The 19,593-nt window shown below is 43.7% G+C and overlaps 1 protein-coding gene across 2 annotated transcripts in view; it reads left to right on the top strand.

Annotated features, from left to right (window-relative positions):
- LOC130320466 (vomeronasal type-2 receptor 26-like) overlaps positions 1-19,593 on the top strand; it is an 84,243-nt gene that overhangs the window by 44,596 nt on the left and 20,054 nt on the right. For both annotated transcript variants that reach the window (XM_056553025.1, XM_056553023.1), the window contains exon 2: positions 17,514-17,702. In XM_056553025.1, the coding sequence (XP_056409000.1) occupies positions 17,616-17,702 (87 nt within the window). In that variant the 5' untranslated portion in view covers positions 17,514-17,615. The remainder of the gene's footprint in view (positions 1-17,513; positions 17,703-19,593) is intronic.

Genomic DNA, 19,593 nt, shown 5'->3' with positions numbered 1-19,593 from the left:
CATTAACCAACAGACCTGACAGAGTAACTAATGTGCAAGTAGAAGGACACCTAGGAAATAGTGATCATAATATAATACATTATAACTTGTTCTTCAATAAGAGAATCTTTCGAGGGGCCACAAAAACAATGGACTTTAGGCAAAGTTCGATCAACTCAGAGAAGCCCTTAACAATATAAAATGGGATAATGTCCACAAAAAGAACAATACTGACACTAAATGGGAGACTTAAATTTTCACTGTAAGATGTATATATAAAAGAAAACCAATATGGATGAATAAAAATGTTAAGGGGGCAAAAAAATGACAAAAATAAAGCATTTAAATTACTAAAACAGGACGGCAGTGAAGAAGCATTAAAAAGCTATAGAGAAAAATTTAAAATATGTAAAAAAATAGATAAAAGCCGCAAAAATAGAGACAGTAAGACTTATTGCCAAAGAGAGTAAAACTAACCCCAAAATGTTCTTTAGCTATATAAATAGCAAAAAAGGTAAAAAATTTAAGTGTGGGTGTCAGGCCCAAGGCCTGATTATTAAAATCCTATATGTGTATTATGATTATAACTGTGTGATGTATTATCCAAGCCATGGGTGAGAGGTCATTCAGACTGTGTTTTGTGTATTGCATTTTATTGGGGGTCTGGCTGTTTGTTTGTATCTCCTTTGAAGTCATGCACTCTGGTCCCAGCATATAATCAAACAGATAAGGGGTCAGGAAGAGAGAAGACCCCCTGGTGGAATCAGAGGGGAGGGGGGAATGGAGTCTCCCTCCCAAGAAAGCAGATATAATATTTAAACAGTGCTAGACTCAGGTTGTTCAAGGCTGTGCAACAAGCTGACAAGACCATCCTAAGAACAGCTGGAACTCACTCATGGACTGCTATAACATCATGCTGTAAGAACTTAATCTTTTGTTTTCTGAACTTGCCTTGCTAAACTCTTTCATATTTTTGTAACTGTATGTCATTTGTTTATTTTTATGCATAGCACTGTGATACCTTTTATCAGATTAAATGTTTAATTAATCAGCTCTGGTCTTTGATCTCTAAATATATGAGCTCACCTTTCTGAAGGCAGCTCTGGTGGAAACACGTTTATCTAAGGGTTAATTTGGTGACTTGCTGGGACTAGTAGTGTATACCCAGAGGTCTGGTGGCCTTAACCCTTGCACCATTGCACCATCACACACATCACACTGGACCGCTAGGGTGTGATCGTGACAACTGGTGGCAGTGTCGGGATATATTTAGAGATTTTTAGTGCTTGCTGGATTTTACCTGTAGGGAAATCTTAGCACTAAAAAGAAATTGCATACATATTCTTGTGTGTAAATTCCAAAGGCAGAGCTCAGTGCTGGTTTAAAAGACATACAAAAAGAGTGCAAGACAGTTCTGTCCTCCCCATATCCTGTTTTACCTCCTCTGTCTCATCTCGGAAATATGGAGGCATATCGCAAGCAGTCCAAGCCTGCACTGGAGCTAATGTGCCAAGAAAAGGACATCCCTACTGCAGGAAAGAACAAGGAACAACTTATTGCTGATCTTGTGGAGTATGATACCCGTGCAGAAGAGCTGAGTGACATGAGACAAAGTCCTACAGCTGGAACTGCCATCCAAGGACTGATATCTCCCGGGGAAAACAACATTACTCCCCATCAGGACAGTACTCCACATGAGGCCTTGGACTCTTATATGCGGACTGCCTTACAACACCTTGGGAATGTGGATGCCAATATGAAACTCCAACTGCTTCTCCAGTACCAAACTGCTGAGAGAGAGGCACGAGCCGCAGAAAGAGAGGCCCAGGCATGAGCCGCAGAAAGAGAGGCCCAGGCACAAGCCGCAGAAAGAGAGGCCCAGCGAAGGCATGAACTGGAGGTTCTGAGGCTGAGAGGGGATACTTCATCCGCACTGAGTGATGTGCAGGATCAAGGAGACCACAAACCCTGCTTGGAACATTTCCTCATGTTGGAGAAAGATGGTGATCTGGATGTGTTCCTGAGGGGATTTGAAAAGGTTTGCCGGCAGTTCCATCTACCTAAGGAACAGTGGGGACGATATCTAACCCCACGGCTGCGAGGGAAAGCTCTGGATGTGTTTGCTTCGCTTCCCTCTGAGAGGGACCAGGACTATGAGGCAATAAAATCTGCCCTGCTAAAAAGTTTTAATCTGACTCCAGAGACTTATCGGAAAAAGTTTCGGACTTTGCAACAAAGTGCCACAGAAAGCTGCACTCAACATGCAGGTCAGCTAAGGACTGCATTCAGGCTATGGACTGAGGGCCTACAAGTCACTAACTATGAGGCCCTGGAGGACTTGATGGTCCTGGATCAGCTTTTCCAAACACGGAGCTTTGAAGCCAGAGAGTGGATTTTGGACCGCATGCCCAAGACAGCCATGGAAGCAGCAGAACTAGGAGATGACTTTACCCACAAACGGGCACCAGCAGCAAAGCGTGGATCTGCACAAGCTGGAGCAAGTACCTGGAGGGGAGCCAAACAACCACAAATCACCACCAGGTCAGCCGGGAAATTCTTGCCATCATTCCCAAAAGCAACAGGAGCCACATTGGGTCAGGGGGACACCCGCCGATGTTACAGATGCAACAATATTGGGCACCTGAGTGCCACTTGCCCCAACAAAAAGAATTCTCCACCAGTAGCTGGAGGACACACAGCCGTTCTTCTGGTGTCCGGAGCGGTGGAGAAAAGATAACCTGCAGAGTGTAACTGTGGGTGACAGGGTGACAGTGGGTTTGCGAGATTCGGGAGCCTCTTTTACCTTGGTGCAGCCTGAAGTGGTGGATACAGAGGACATCATCCCTGGAAGAACCATGGCTTTAAAAGGAATTGGAGGTGTGCGGCCTGCTGTGCCCATGGCCCGTGTGTACCTGGATTGGGGTACAGGCAAAGGTTTGCGGGAGGTGGGGGTCTCTGAGGACATCCCTGTTAATGTTCTGCTGGGGAATGATTTGGGTCGGATGCTCTGTCATTATGCTCCAGAGGACACTACCTGCACACCGGATGGGCTAGGAGAGAGCCCTGTTCATTCTGAGGTACTGTGCGAGACTTTGGGAGACACTGCGAGATGTGGAAACTGGGAGGGAGTGCAGGGGATTGATAATTGTTTACCTGTGACTGAACCAGTAATGTTTTCCAAAAGTGGAATGGGGTGTATTGTAAAATGTGGTGACAATGCATTGCCAATGCCAAAACCTAGTGGAGATGGGCTAGGGGGAGGGGTTGGTGTGCCCCTGGTGACATGTAAGGATGAGGGACCAGCAGTGAGTGATATGTCCCAATCCTGTGAGCCTAAGGAGGAGGAGGGAGGGAATGATAGCCCTGTGTATGATGCCTGTATTGTTATGTCTGGAACTGAGGGGGAGGAAGGTAAACCCCAGGGAGGCATACCAATGGTGGCAGTGGTAACGCGTCAGCAGCATGCCAGGGCTGCAGCTTTAAAAGGAAGGGAGGATGGTGATGCAAGGGGCAAGCTGTGTGACTTGCAAGCCCCAGCAGAGGAAGGTGGAGATGCTAGTTCACCTGGGGGAAATGTGCTCCCTGATACCACGAGATGGGGGGAGGGAAATGAGCATTTCCGGGAAGCTCTGCGCATTGACCCTTCCCTTGAAGGACTGAGACAACGTGCTGAACATACAGGTGTTGACACAGATGGGCATCGGGTATATTGGGAAAATGATATCTTGTACTGGGAGTCCCTTTCCAAAGGCATGCTAGGGGCCCCCGGAGAGAAAGTCCAGGTTGGCACCCAATTTCTATTGGCCAGGTATGGGTACTGCTGTTGCAAATTACTGTAGATCCTGTCATGTCTGCCAAAGGGTGGGTAAGTCTGGGGATGTAACTCGTGTTCCCCTAGTGCCCCTACCAGTCATATCTGTACCTTTTGAACGAGTGGCAGTGGATATTGTGGGGCCTCTGGCTATACCCAGCAGCACAGGGAAACAATTTATTCTTACTGTTGTAGATTATGCAACTAGGTACCCTGCGGCTGTTGCCTTATCCTCCATCCAAGCAGATAAGGTGGCAGATGCTCTGATCAGTATTTTCTGCAGGGTGGGGTTCCCCAGAGAAATGCTCACTGATCAGGGCACACAGATCAATCCACAGCTCTCAGAGGAAAGAAAGAGGCAGCTAAGTCAGGTACTAGGCCCCTTCAGTGCCATCTTTGCCTGGGAATGCAGGGCCTGTGGTGTCAAGAAAAGAAATAGATGGTTAAGGGAGACAGATCTATCAGCCTGGACAGGCAAGATCTCTCTGTCCCCATCTTAAGGGGGAGGTGTCAGGCCCAAGGCCTGATTATTAAAATCCTATATGTGTATTATAATTATAACTGTGTGGTGTATTATCCAAGCAGTGGGTGAGAGGTCATTCAGACTGTGTTTTGTGTATTGCATTTTATTGGGGGTCTGGCTGTTTATATCTCCTTTGAAGTCGTGCACTCTCTTACGTAGAGGAGGAGTTTATTATATATAAGTCTAAGTCTGAGACAGGAACCATATATAATTTATACTGCTGCTGAGGAAAAGACTGAGTATAGTCTTGAAACGCGTCCAGCCCCCTAATATGACCATTGAGACCATTCACACAAGCCCTCTGTGAGCCCCACAACAATTGGTGTCCTACCCGGTCAGTTGCCAGCCATGTACGCGCTCCTTGAAGCCACGAGGACGCGGTCGCCACTCTGAGCAGAAGCGCTGGAGCTACAACACCCGGAGCCCACCGCCAGCCACGGCACTTCTATCATAGGAGACGGCAGAGTCTCCCAGCAGTGTCCTCTCCCGCAGTGAGAGATTCAACGTTGTTTGTCCCAGTAAAGTACACAAGAGAGAGTGCAGGAGGGATCGCTGTATCTCCAACTATCCCCAAGAGCCGCAGGAGGGACCGCAGGAGGGATCACAGCATCCCCAAAGAGCAACAGCATCCTGACAAGCATCGGTCCCGGGGCGGTGAGCATAACTGTATCATTCTATCGCTCATAACTGTAACTGCTAAACTACTTACACTAATTCTACTAACTGTTACAATTGCCGGCAACTATTACAACTCTGTTACCAAGTGATATATATATATATCTATAACAGCGCTACAGGACATTGATATGCCTTAATGAACTGGATACTGACCTATTAATTTATTCACCAAAAGACTTATCAGATTGTGGACATATTGCCATACATAATAGCCCCATTGGTTGCTATTAGTTACCAATACTTAAAGAGGTCCAAACTCTAAAGAGGACCATTTGTTTCATATTTTTATTTTTATTTTTTAACTCTTGACTGGTCTCAGTTTGATTATCATGTTTTATTAACATCTTATATTTATGTATTGTATTATATTATTTTATGTTTATTTTATTTATACTATATAATTATTTGTAGGGAGTACCGTGGCTTTACAAGGGCCCTGTGAGTGACGGTACTTACCACGTCTCACAATTTAAGTAAATTGATTACTAGAATAAATTAATAAATATTAATATTTAACTTAACAAGCAAGTTGTATCCACACATCATTTACCCTGAGCCCCAATTCTCTCTTGTAAATTAGATTTGTAAATTACTTCTATTAAAAAATCTTAATCCTTTCTGTACTTATTAGCTCCTGAATACAACAGCGAAAATTATTTTCTTTTTGAAACACAGAATTGTCTGCTGACATCACGAGCACAGTGCTCTCTGCTGACATCTCTGTCCATTTTATGCACTATCAAGAACAGCATATGTTTGCTATGGGGATTTCCTTTAACCCTGGACAGTTCCTAAAATGGACAGAGATGTCAGCAGAGAGCACTGTGCTCATGATGTCAGCAGACAGCTCTGTGTTTCAAACGGAAAAGAATTTCCACTGTAGTATTCAGAAGCTAATAATTACAGGAAGGATTAAGATTTTTTAATAGAAGTAATTTACAAATCTGTTCAAATTTCTGGCACCAGTTGATTTAAAAAAAAAAGTTTTTCACCGGAGTACCCCTTTAAGTAATGTAATAGACAGACCCCTATTTTTAATATTCAGGGACTCTATAGTGACAGGGACTGTTCCCCAGGACTGGCGCATGGTAAATGTGGTGCCAATATTTAAGAAGGGGTCAAAAGGTGACCCCGGGAATTATAGACCTGTTAGTTTAACCTCTGTTGTATATAAATTGTTTGAGGGTTTCCTAAGAGATGCTATTTTGGAATATCTTGATAAAAATAAATGTATGACTCCATATCAGCATGGCTTTATGAGGGATCGGTCTTGTCAAACTAACCTGATCAGCTTTTATGAAGAGGTGAGCTCCAGACTGGACCAGGGGCAATCGCTGGATGTCGTATATCTGGATTTTTCCAAAGCATTTCATACGGTTCCACATAAAAGGATGGTGCATAAAATGAGAAGGTTTGGGCTGGGGGAGAATGTGTGCAAGTGGGTAAGTAACTGGCTCAATGATAGGAAACAGAGGGTGGTTATTAATGGTACTTATTCTGATTGGGTGACTGTTACTAGTGGGGTACCACAGGGGTCCGTCTTGGGTCCAGTCCTATTTAATATATTCATTAATGACCATGCAGAGGGGTTGAATAGTAAAGTAGCAATCTTTGCAGATGATATTAAACTCTGTGAAGCGGTAAACACAATAGAGGACAGTGCACTGTTACAAATGGATCTGGATAGGTTGGAGGTTTGGGCTGGGAAGTGGCAGATGAGGTTCAACACTGATAAATGTAAGGTAATGCACATGGGGAAGAAAAATCCGGGCTGGGATTATGTATTAAATGGGAGAACACTTGGGACGACTGACATGGAAAAGGACTTAGGAGTCTTAGTTAACAGTAAATTTAGATGTAGTGACCAGTGTCGGGCAGCTGCTGCCAAGGCTAATAAAATCATGGGGTGCATCAATAGGGGCATAGATGCCCACGACAAGGAAATTATTCTACCGGTGTACAAATCACTAGTCAGACCACACATAGAATACTGTGTACAGTACTGGGCACCAATGTACAAGAAAGATATAGTGGAGCTGCAAAGGGTTCAAAGACGGGCAACCAGAGTAATACGGGGAATGGGAGGACTACAGTACCCAGAAAGATTATCAGAATTAGGGTTATTTAGTTTAGAAAAAAGAAGGCTTAGGGGAGACCTAATAACTATGTATAAATATATCAGGGGGCCGTACAGAGATCTCTCCCATGATCTATTTATACCCAGGACTGTATCTATAACAAGGGGGCATCCTCTACGTCTAGAGGAAAGAAGGTTTCTACACCAGCACAGACGGGGGTTCTTTACTGTAAGAGCTGTGAGAATGTGGAATTCTCTGCCTGAGGAGGTGGTCATGGTGAACTCTGTAATAGAGTTCAAAAAGGGTCTGGATACATTTTTGGAGAGTAATAATATTACAGGTTATGTATACTAGATTTATAGGGACAGAAGGTTGATCCAGAGATTTATTCTGACTGCCATATTTGGAGTTGGGAAGGAATTTTTACCTCTAGTATGAGGGTTCTTTTGCCTTCCTCTGGATCAACTCAACTCAATAGGGACTTATTAGGGTTATAGGTTGAACTTGATGGACTCTGGTCTTTTTTCAACCTTATGAACTATGTTACTAAAGAGAAAAATGTTTTCTATAACATAATGGGGGAAATTTATCAAAACTTGTGCAGGGAAAAAGTGCTGTTGCCCATAGCAACCAATCAAATTGCTTCTTCAATTCTTCAATGCAAAAATCAATCTGATTAGTTGTTATAGGCAACTGCACCACTTTTCCTATACACAAGTTTTTATAAACTTTTCTCCCAATACATAAGAAAGAACAAAATGTAAACATAATTAATAATTAAATTAAGAAAAAACTGATATCTCAAAAGTTGTATTTTTTTTTGTTCTGAAGTAGGAAAGGTCCTAAAGTGGACCTGTCAGCAGGTATTTCCAGTGTATAAACTAAGGCCATGGCTATATAGGGATTATGGGGGGGGGGGGGGATTTATCAAAGTTGTCTTTTTTCCGGATCAATATAGACCAACTTAGATAGCGTAAGGGTTGTCTATTGTGTGCCAAATTTATCAAAAGTTGCACGGCTCTTGATAAATTCTGTGCACGGACTTCGGGATCTACGGTTTAGACTGTATTTAAACCTGCTTCAGTATGGTCTTACATTTCAGCGTACTTTCGCCTGATGCAAATTTTCGCTGAAAAATCGCTATTGGTAAATTCAGCACCAATGCACTTTTTCGTCTAAAACAGCCTAAAATGCATCATGTACTAAAAATCCTCTAAAGAAAAAGTCACATGTATTTAGACTGCAACTTTCTGTGCCACAATTTTAGACTGAAAAAAAACAGTCTAAGGCTTAAAAACGCCAGAAAAAGACTCCAGAAAAACTGCCACTGTTCTTCCCTGCGTTTTGGCGTTTTTTTATTGCATTTCTTTTTCTGGCTTTTTTACCCTTGTGGGGAATTTGCCTTTTTTGGCCCCTTTGGCGTTTTTTTTTAACCCCTTAAGGACTGAGCCCTTTTTCACCTTAAGGACTTAAGCCATTTTTTGCAATTCTGACCACTGTCACTTTAAACATTAATAACTCTGGAATGCTTTTAGTTATCAATCTGATTCCGAGATTGTTTTTTCGTGACATATTCTACTTTAACTTAGTGGTAAAATTTTGTGGTAACTTGCATCCTTTCTTGGTGAAAAATCCCAAAATTTGATGAAAAATTTGAAAATTTTGCATTTTTCTAAATTTGAAGCTCTCTGCTTGTAAGGAAAATGGATATTCAAATTTTTTTTTTTTTTTAATAATTCACATATACAATATGTCTACTTTATGTTTACATCATAAAATTGATGAGTTTTTACTTTTGGAAGACACCAGAGGGCTTCAAAGTTCCGCAGCAATTTTCCAATTTTTCACAAAATTTTGAAACTCGCTTTTTTTCAGGGACCAGTTCAGGTTTGAAGTGGATTTGAAGGGCTTTCATATTAGAAATACCCCATAAAAGACCCCATTATAAAAACTTCATCCCCCAAAGTATTCAAAATGACATTCAGTCAGCGTTTTAACCCTTTAGGTGTTTCACAGGAATAGCAGCAAAGTGAAGGAGAAAATTCACAATCTTCATTTTTTACACTCGCATGTTTTTGTAGACCCAATTTTTGAATTTTTGCAAGGGGTAAAAAGGAGAAAATTTTTACTTGTATTTGAAACCCAATTTCTCTCGAGTAAGCACATACCTCATATGTCTATGTTAATTGTTCGGCGGGCGCAGTAGAGGGCTCAGAAGGGAAGGAGCGACAAATGGTTTTTGGGGGGCATGTCACATTTAGGAAGCCCCTATGGTGCCAGAACAGCAAAAAAAAACACATGGCATACCATTTTGGAAACTAGACCCCTCGGGGAACATAATAAGGGGTAAAGTAAACCTTAATACCCCACAGGTGATTCACAACTTTTGCATACGTAAAAAAAAAAAAAAAAAAATTCCCTAAAATGCTTGGTTTCCCAAAAGTTTGACATTTTTAAAAAGGGTAATAGCAGAAAATACCCCCCAAAATTTGAAGCCCAATTTCTCCCGATTCAGAAAACACCCCATATGGGGGTGAAAAGTGCTCTGCTGGCGCACTACAGGTCTCAGTAGAGAAGGCAAGGTTTCTCAAGATGGTGCGAGACCTAACGCTAATCCTACCTGTGCTTGATAAGCCAAACAGGGGCCAGTGGGCAATTACGGCAGCATTCGGTCGACTCACAACTTCCTCCCAGATACCCTCCAGCGTGACTGAGCACACATGCAATGGGAGGAGGGAGGCAAGCTGCAAGCCCCACCTGAGTTGGCTAATATGGGTGCCTGGCCTCACAGGTGCTACCTTAATGCTGCCTTGAAGGTATTCAAGGCGCATTAATTTTGGAGTTTACACACCTCCAAGTATAAAATTTAAACAAACAACAAAAAACGTGGTCTCAAATGGCTGGAGGTGCTCAACACCAAATGCGGTTGTGCATTTATACTGGGGGAGCAGATCCTGCCCTTGTAGTCCGTTGCTAAGGGCGATCCCCAGCATAAAAATGCATACAATGGAGGATGCCTGCAGCGGACTACAAGTGCCACAATAGAATCCTACACCAGATAAACGGTGTGGATGTGTAACAATTAGAATACAATACAGGAATATGGGTGCACTACTGTGGTGGATGTAACAATGACATTGGCTATCCCTCAACACTGATGTTAAAATTGAGACATTCGCCAGTGTATCCTTATATGAAGGACACACCAGAGCCCGCACACCAACGCCAAGGTTTCTCAAGATGGTGCGAGACCTAACGCTAATCCTACCTGTGCTTGATAAGCCAAACAGGGGCCAGTGGGCAATTACGGCAGCATTCGGTCGACTCACAACTTCCTCCCAGATACCCTCCAGCGTGACTGAGCACACATGCAATGGGAGGAGGGAGGCAAGCTGCAAGCCCCACCTGAGTTGGCTAATATGGGTGCCTGGCCTCACAGGTGCTACCTTAATCCTCCCTCCTCCCATTGCATGTGTGCTCAGTCACGCTGGAGGGTATCTGGGAGGAAGTTGTGAGTCGACCGAATGCTGCCGTAATTGCCCACTGGCCCCTGTTTGGCTTATCAAGCACAGGTAGGATTAGCGTTAGGTCTCGCACCATCTTGAGAAACCTTGGCGTTGGTGTGCGGGCTCTGGTGTGTCCTTCATATAAGGATACACTGGCGAATGTCTCAATTTTAACATCAGTGTTGAGGGATAGCCAATGTCATTGTTACATCCACCACAGTAGTGCACCCATATTCCTGTATTGTATTCTAATTGTTACACATCCACACCGTTTATCTGGTGTAGGATTCTATTGTGGCACTTGTAGTCCGCTGCAGGCATCCTCCATTGTATGCATTTTTATGCTGGGGATCGCCCTTAGCAACGGACTACAAGGGCAGGATCTGCTCCCCCAGTATAAATGCACAACCGCATTTGGGGTTGAGCACCTCCAGCCATTTGAGACCACGTTTTTTGTTGTTTGTTTCTCAGTAGAGAAGGAATCACATTTGGCTTATTTGAAGGAAATTTTGCTCTGGGGGCATGCCGCATTTAGGAAGCCCCTATGGTGCCAGGACAGCAAAAAAACCCACATGGCATACCATTTTGGAAACTAGACCCCTTGGGGAATGAAAAAAGGGGTAACGTGAACCTTAATACCCCACAGGGGTTTCACAACTTTTGCATATGTAAAAAAAAAAAAAAAAATTTACCTAAAATGCTTGGTTTCCCAAAAAATTAACATTTTTACAAAGGGTTAAAGCAGAAAATACCCCCCAAAATTTGAAGCCCAATTTCTCCCGATTCAGAAAACGCCCCATATGGGGGTGAAAAGTGCTCTGCTGGCGCACTACAGGTCTCAGAAGAGAAGGAGTCACATTTGGCTTTTTGAAGCAAATTTTGCTCTGGGGGCATGCCGCATTTAGGAAGCCCCTATGGTGCCAGGACAGCAAAAAAAAACACATGGCATACTATTTTGGAAACTAGACCCCTCGGGGAACATAACAAGGGGTTAAGTGAACCTTAATACCCCACAGGTGTTTCACGACTTTTGCATATGTAAAAAAAATAAAAAAAATTTTACCCAAAAATGCCTCTTTTCCCAAAAATTTTACATTTTTAAAAAGGGTAAAAGCAGAAAATACCCCCCAAAATTTGTAACACAATTTCTCCCGAGTACGGCGATACCCCATATGTGACCCTAAACTGTTGCCTTGAAATACGACAGGGCTCCAAAGTGAGAGCGCCATGCGCATTTGAGGCCTAAATTAGGGACTTGCATAGGGGTGGATATAGGGGTATTCTACATCAGTGATTCCCAAACAGGGTGTCTCCAGCTGTTGTAAAACTCCCAGCATGCCTGGACAGTCAGTGGCTATCTGGCAATACTGGGAGTAGTTGTTTTGCAACAGCTGGAGGCTCCGTTTTGGAAACAGTGGCGTACCAGACGTTTTTCATTTTTATTGGGGAGGGGGGCTGTGTAGGGGTATGTGTATATGTAGTGATTTTTACTTTTTATTTTATTGTGTGTTAGTGTAGTGTAGTGTTTTTAGGGTACAGTCACAGGGGCGGGGGTTCACAGTAGTTTCACGCTGGCAGTTTGAGCCGCAGCTCAAACTTGCAGCCGGATACTTACTGTAATCCTCCGCCCATGTGAGTGTACCCTGTACGTTCACATTGGGGGGGGGGGAACATCCAGCTGTTGCTAAACTACAACTCCCAGCATGTACGGTCTATCAGTGCATGCTGGGAGTTGTAGTTTTGCAACCGCTGGAGGCTCCGTTTTGGAAACAGTGGCGTACCAGACGTTTTTCATTTTTATTGGGGACGGGAGGGGGGTTGTATAGGGGTATGTGTATACGTAGTGTTTTTTACTTTTTATTGTGTGTTAGTGTAGTGTTTTTAGGGTACAGTCGCACGGGCGGGGGGTTCACAGTAGTTTCTCGCTGGCAGTTTGAGCTGTGACAGAAAATTTGCCGCAGCTCAAACTTGCAGCCGGATACTTGCTGTAATCCTCCGCCCATGTGAGTGTACCCTGTACGTTCACATTGGGGGGGGGGGGGGGGCATCCAGCTGTTGCAAAACTACAACTCCCAGCATGTACGGTCTATCAGTGCATGCTGGGAGTTGTAGTTTTGCAACAGCTGGAGGCACACTGGTTGTGAAACACAGAGTTTGGTAACAAACTCAGTGTTTTGCAACCAGTGTGCCTTCAGCTGTTGCAAAAGCTACAACCCCCAGCATGTACGGACAGCGGAAGGGCATGCTGGGTCTTGTAGTTATGCAACAGCTGGAGGCATACTACTTTGGCTGGGGATGCTGGGGACTGTAATTATGCAACAGCTGGAGACACACTGGTTTGCTACATAACTCAGTGTGCCTTCAGCTGTTGCAAAACTACAACTCCCAGCAGTCACCGACAGCCAACGGGCATGCTGGGAGTTGTAGTTATGCAACCAGCAGATGCACTACTGCAACTCCCAGCATGCACTTTAGCTGTTGGTGCAAGCTGGGAGTTGTAGTTACACAACAGCTGAAGGTACACTTTTCCATAGAAAAAATGTGCCTCCAGCTGTTGCAAAACTACAAGTCCCAGCATGCCCATAAGGGCATGCTGGGAGTTGTGGTGGTCTGCCTCCTGCTGTTGCATAACTACAGCTCCCAGCATGCCCTTTTTGCATGCTGGGAGCTGTTGCTAAGCAACAGCAGGAGGCTGTCACTCACCTCCAACGATCCTCGCCGCACAGGTCAGTCCCGCCGCCGCCGTCGCTCCTGGGGCCCCGATCCCAACATTGACGCCGGGGATCGGGGTCCCCAGCACCTGGGGTGCACGTCCCACACCCGCTCACGTCCTCCGGAAGAGGGGCGGAGCGGGTTGCGGGAGTGACACCCGCAGCAGGCGCCCTGATTGGTCGGCCGGTAATCCGGCCGACGAATCAGGGTGATCGTGAGGTGGCACCAGTGCCACCTCACCCCTGCAGGCTCTGGCTGTTCGGGGCCGTCGGAGACGGCCCCGAACAGCCTGTAATTCCGGGTCACCGGGTCACTGGAGACCCGATTGACCCGGAATCTGCCGCAGATCGCTGGACTGAATTGTCCAGCGATCTGCGGCCATCGCCGACATGGGGGGGGGCATAATGACCCCCCTGGGCGACATGCCCCGATGCCTGCTGAACGATTTCAGCAGGCATCGGGCATCGGCTCCCCTCCGGCTAGCGGCGGGGGGCCGGGAATGGACAGGACGTACTCAAACGTCCTGAGTCCTTAAAGGGGTAGTCCAGTGGTGAAAAACTTATCCCCTATCCTAAGGATAGGGGATAAGTTTGAGATCGCGGGGGTCCGACCGCTGGGGCCCCCTGCGATCTCTCTGTACGGGGCCCCGGCTCTCCGCCGAGATAGCGGGTGTCGACCCCCGCACGAGGCGGCGGCCGACACGCCCCCTCAATACATCTCTATGGCAGAGCCGGAGATTGCCGAAGGCAGCGCTTCGGCTCTGCCATAGAGTTGTATTGAGGGGGCGTGTCGGCCGCCGCCTCGTGCGGAGGTCGACACGCCCCCTTCCAGCGGGCTGTCAGGGCTCCGTACAGGAGATCGCGGGGGGCCCCAGCGGTCGGACCCCCCGCGATCTGCAACTTATCCCCTATCCTTAGGATAGGGGATAAGTTGCTCACCACTGAATCACCACTGGACTACTCCTTTAAGGACTCGGAAAAGGGGCCGTTTGAGTACGTCCTGCGTCCTTAAGGGGTTAAATGTGTTGGGTACCAAAAAAAAAAAAAAGATGCAGTGGGGATGGAAAAATAATTATTTCACGAATTTTTTTTTTTTTATCACAACATTTTTTGAAATTTTTAATAAAGTATGTGTGTGTGTTTCACTTTTTTAAATCTTTTTCTTACATTTTTTAGGTAGTACTACTACTCCCAGCATGTAACAGACTGTTCCATGATGGGAGTAGTAGTACCTGTACTAATAGACATATCGCCCGGGGTGTCGCTAAAGACACCCGATGCGATCGTCCATAACATAGCAGAGATGCGGAGCAGCTCTATACAGCACTCACATCTCTGCACTATACTCCGGGCCGGCCAGTGTGGTTAATAGAAATTCACATCACTCATTCATACTTTCCACCCAGGGTGGGGATTGGCCGGATGGTTGCAGCCAATCCCCGCTCTCAGTGGGAAATATGAATGGTAAGTGGCCGCCGGGGTATAGAGCAGAGATGCGGAGCACAGGAGAAAGACGCTCCATCTCTGCAATAGATAGGACGATCGCATCGGGTGTCAGGAGTGACACCTGCTGTGATCTGTCCTTAAGTGCAGGTACTACTACTCCCTACATGGAGCACACTCTGCTTCATGCTGGGAGCTGTAGTACCTGCATTAATAGACAGATCGCAGCAGGTGTAACTTCTGACTCCTGTTGCAATCTGTCTATTTATGCAGGTATCCTTATTGGGAGTACTAGTACCTGCAGTTAAGGAAAGATCACATGTTACTCCTGACACCCGCTGTGATCCTCCTGCATAATGTATAGATGCGGTCGGCCGCTCTTCTATGGTCCCCTGCACTGACATATATGTACACCTATTCATATTTCCCACAGAGAGTTGTGATTGGCTGGAACTATCTGGCCAATTACAACTCTCTGCGGGAAATACGAATAGGTGTATATATATATGGCAGTGCAGGGGACCATAGAAGAGCGGCCGGCCGAATCTATACATTATACAGGAGGATCCCAGCGGACCCAGGGCGATCTGTCAATTAGTACAGGTACTACTACTCCCATCATGCTGGGAGTAGTAGTACTATCCAAAAAAGAAAAAAGGTGAAAAACACATACACTACATTTTCATTATTGTCAGCTACATTTTTAGTTCCCTGCCCGCCCACATAAATTGATTCCTGTTTTAAAAATTAATAAAAATGTAATTATAAAAAAGATAAATTTCATTAAATACAATTTTTCCATCACTACTGTTTCTTTTTTATTTTTAATGGTATCTACAAAATTTTATTTAAAAAGGTATCTCCATCACTTTTTTTGGATCACTAAAGTCCAAAAAAGAATAAAAACCGCAGGCAAAAACACCAAAGTTAAAACCCACATGGATTTTTTCTTGGCATTTTTTCACTTCCATTAGACTTCTATGGGAGGAAAACACCAAGATTTTCTTGATTAAAAATGCCAAACTAGGATTTAGAAGGTGTTTTTGAAAACCAGCCTCTGAGCCCAAAATAGCTGAAGAACGCCCAAAGGATTAAAAAAAATAAAAAAAAATGCCAAATGGATCTGGAATTTTGCAGTTTACTATTGACTTGCAGCTAACATCTGGATACAGCATTTTTTCGCAGAAAGAACGCTGTGCGGCAAAATGGGCGTTTTTTGCAGCGTTTTTGTGTGAAAATCCTCAGTGGAATTCTAGCCTAAATCCTCTGATAAATCTCTCCCTATGACTCTGAATCCGTGCATACCTTGGTTTTTTTCTTACCCCTCTAGTGCTGAGATAACTGATATGCAAACAAAAGCTCAGGAAGTGTTCCCAGGATAGCAAAATCCCGGCAAAGTTCAAACAACCTACTCTTGGGCAGCTTGTAAACTTCACCACCACCATGATTGACAGGCCCGAAAGGTGTTGCTAACTGTCAGGGTTCCCCAACCCCCCCCCCCCCCCCTCTCCTCCACAACTAATACTAATAAGCTGCTCCTCGTTTCCCTGTGTACCTTCTAAGTTGCCAGCCCCTTTACTGCTGTGTCCTGCCTTATACTGCTACAATTCATTCTGCCACTTCTCTTTCATCTTATCCAAGAGTGTTCCTGTGGTTCCTGACTGAATTTTAGTGTATAGCCTTGGCTTTGCTGACATTCACTCTGGTTCCTAATCCTGGTTCTAACTTCTGATATCCTGACTTCAGTTATTCCTGAGTATCCACTTTGACTTCTGACCACTGGCTGTGATAGACCAAGACCCTGGATTCTGTTATCGCTTGTTATTTTATGATTTTTTTATTACTTTAATAAAGGTTGGATTTGTAATGTCTCTATCTGGTTCTGTGGTTCCTGACACTAACAAGTGGATGGCACGAACTGCTGGTGTTTTGGTGCCCAGGGAATGCATCACCCCCCCCCCTCCCACACCTGGGCTTATAAGGCTAATTTGCACATTCATTGAGAGTGTGATATTTAGGCGCTGTTCATTGTCACTGGTAAAAAGCAGTTATTACTGGCAGTAACCCAGCATTAAGTATAAACAGATAAACTAGATACATTTCGGCTATGAAAATGTAAATATGTTTAAGGGTGCATTCACACCAAGTTTGTGCAATACTTACACTGGGGGAATTAAATAAATTTAAAAAAAATTGCCGCTGCCATATCCCCGCCACACATCAATTTGAGTCAAAGGGAGTCACTCCGGTTAGCTTGTTTTTGGACCATACCCTGTTTTGTTGCCGGACTGAAAACCGTGGTTTGCCATGGTTTTAGTCCAGCAATAAAACTGATATGGCGGCTGTATAGCACAAAAGTGGTATGAATGCCCCCTAAGGATCGGTTCATACTTAGTATTTTGGTCATTTTGGTTATGACTAAGGCCCTGCGGGCAGAAACGCGTCACTTCAATTGAGTCCTTGATGTTTCTCATGGCAACATAATAAAGAAGCTCCTTTATGCACGAGTTGGCGCTGGAGATCTTTCTTCTCTTTGCTGCATAGTATTTTGGTCAGTATTTTTAGGAAAAACCTGGAATGGGTTCAACACACAGAAAAAGCTACAAATCATTCCATCATAGTTTTTCTCTGTGTCACATTCACTCCTGGTTTTAGCTAAAAACATATTGATATCCTGTATGTGAACCCAGCCTAAAGGGGAGTATTAGTATTCATACCCTGTGTGATCAATAGATTGGAATATTCATTGTTACTAATATCACAACCCTGGTTTATCTTTCAAAGCTATCACGATATATAAAAGAAAAAAATGAAGACTGGATAACATGACTAGATATTCAGAATTGGGTAACAAGAGGATATAAAGAATATGTAAAAACGTCTAAAATGGTTGTCGGAAGATTTGATGCATCTTTTCTTGAAGATAAACAGCTGGATATTAATCCCCAGATAATAACATGGAGACAGAACTCAGTAGGTTACTATGATGCCATTTACCAGTATATAACATGTTTTATGATCATTTAAAGGGGTTGTCTAGTGGTAATCATTTTGTTTTATTTTATTTATTTATTTTCAAAGTAAAAGTTTATTACATTTTTATAATAAACAAGAACAGGAAAAGTCACCAAAATGAAAAAGTAAAAAAATAAAAAAGAGAAGGCCCAAGGAGGCGCCTAGTGCATTACCCTAAAAATTATTACAAAGACCCACGTAAAGTGGGGATACGTAAGGGGTCTAATGAATGGCCGCTCACCTGGTGCGTATAATAATACGCATATAACCTCAATTTGAGGTAATAAAGGAATCTGTGCAGGCCTACAGGTCTTCAGGATGGATCCAAAGAGGAGATCCTGTTGGTGAACTTGGTATTAGAAAAATTTACCTAGCATCAGGCGCTCGGGGATCCAGAGAGATCTCACAACCAGGTCATGGAGGTGGATAGGAATTCAAGCTTTATTAGTATACAACAACGCGTTTCGGGGTTAGCATACCCCTTCTTCAGATTGACAGATTTGTACAGTACAGTGCAACAGAGAGCTTTTTATACACACATTGATTGAAAAACAAAATGGTGGCAAGGTCATAGGTTCAGGATGGGAGGTACAGCAATAGCAATAAAAATGCAAAAAAACTGGGAACTTTATATTTAGATTGACTCTTGTACTTTATACCTATATATAGGGATGACAGTAACTTCAAATAAAGAGAAGGAAATGTGCTTTATTAGGTAAAGTAAGGCAAAGGTGTGATACTTGATCCGGTTCATGTGTTGAATGGAGGCTTGATGCGCACTCGTTGTGAACATTGCCGTGCGCTCCACGGCATGTAAACAACGGCCGCATGTCGCCGCTCTGTTTATAAACAGAGCGGAGATGCGGCGTGTAGGTTACTACGGACGCGTCGCTAAGTAGCGGGTCCGTGAAGATGATGTTTTACGGAGCGGGCGCACGATTTAGCGCTGCTCTGTGTATGTCAGGTAGAAGGAAACTATATAGCTAGTGTGTGGAACGAAGTTTTAACGGCACAGTTTGCTTGATATATAGAAATGAATATAGTTCATGAATATTTTAAACAAAATATACTGTTATAGAATAAGTTTGTATCAACAAAAATCAAAAGGGTGCATATATAAATGAAAATTGGATGAATCAATTAATAAGATGACAAAGACTGGATAATATACATGCAAATAAATAAATACTGTAGTATATTTAATATATAAGAATAAATATGTATAAAAAATAATAAATAATAAATAAATAAATGGATGATATAAGAGACTTCATGTGGGAATGTATGAAAATATAAAGTTCTAAAAAAACAAACATTAGTCCAAAAAATATATATCACATAGGATAGGGAAAAACAGAGAGGGTTTTTATGTATCTACTTCCGCACAGCTATACTCACAGGTTACTCTCAATAAATTCATTTAAACCCAGGGGCTGGAGTGTGCGTAATTTAAATATCCAAAAATGTTCACGTTGCCTAAGCGTATTAAAACACTGGGGAACATCTTTATTGATCTGTTCTATGGCAGATATCTTGAAGGCCGAAAAATCACCCTCATGATATAGCGAAGCATGGCGTGACACACTGTGAAGCTGGTACTTGAAGGTTACATTGCTACGGTGTTTGTTGATCCGATTTCTTAAACACTGTGTGGTACGGCCTACATATTGCAGGCCGCACGGGCACTGTAATACAACATATTGGGAGTCACAGGATGTATGTGATTTGATAGGAAAGATCTCTTTGGTGACCGCCGAGTGAAACTCTTTTGCCATATGCGTTAAATTTACACAGCATTTACAGCGCGCATGGTTACACTTAAAACAACCATTCTTTTGTAAAAAGTTGG

The sequence above is a fragment of the Hyla sarda genome, chromosome 1, assembly GCF_029499605.1.
Source record: "Hyla sarda isolate aHylSar1 chromosome 1, aHylSar1.hap1, whole genome shotgun sequence".
NCBI classification, from domain to species: Eukaryota; Metazoa; Chordata; class Amphibia; order Anura; family Hylidae; genus Hyla; species Hyla sarda.
Note: the sequence above shows the minus strand (reverse complement) of the source record. Positions and strands in the feature narration are given on the sequence as shown.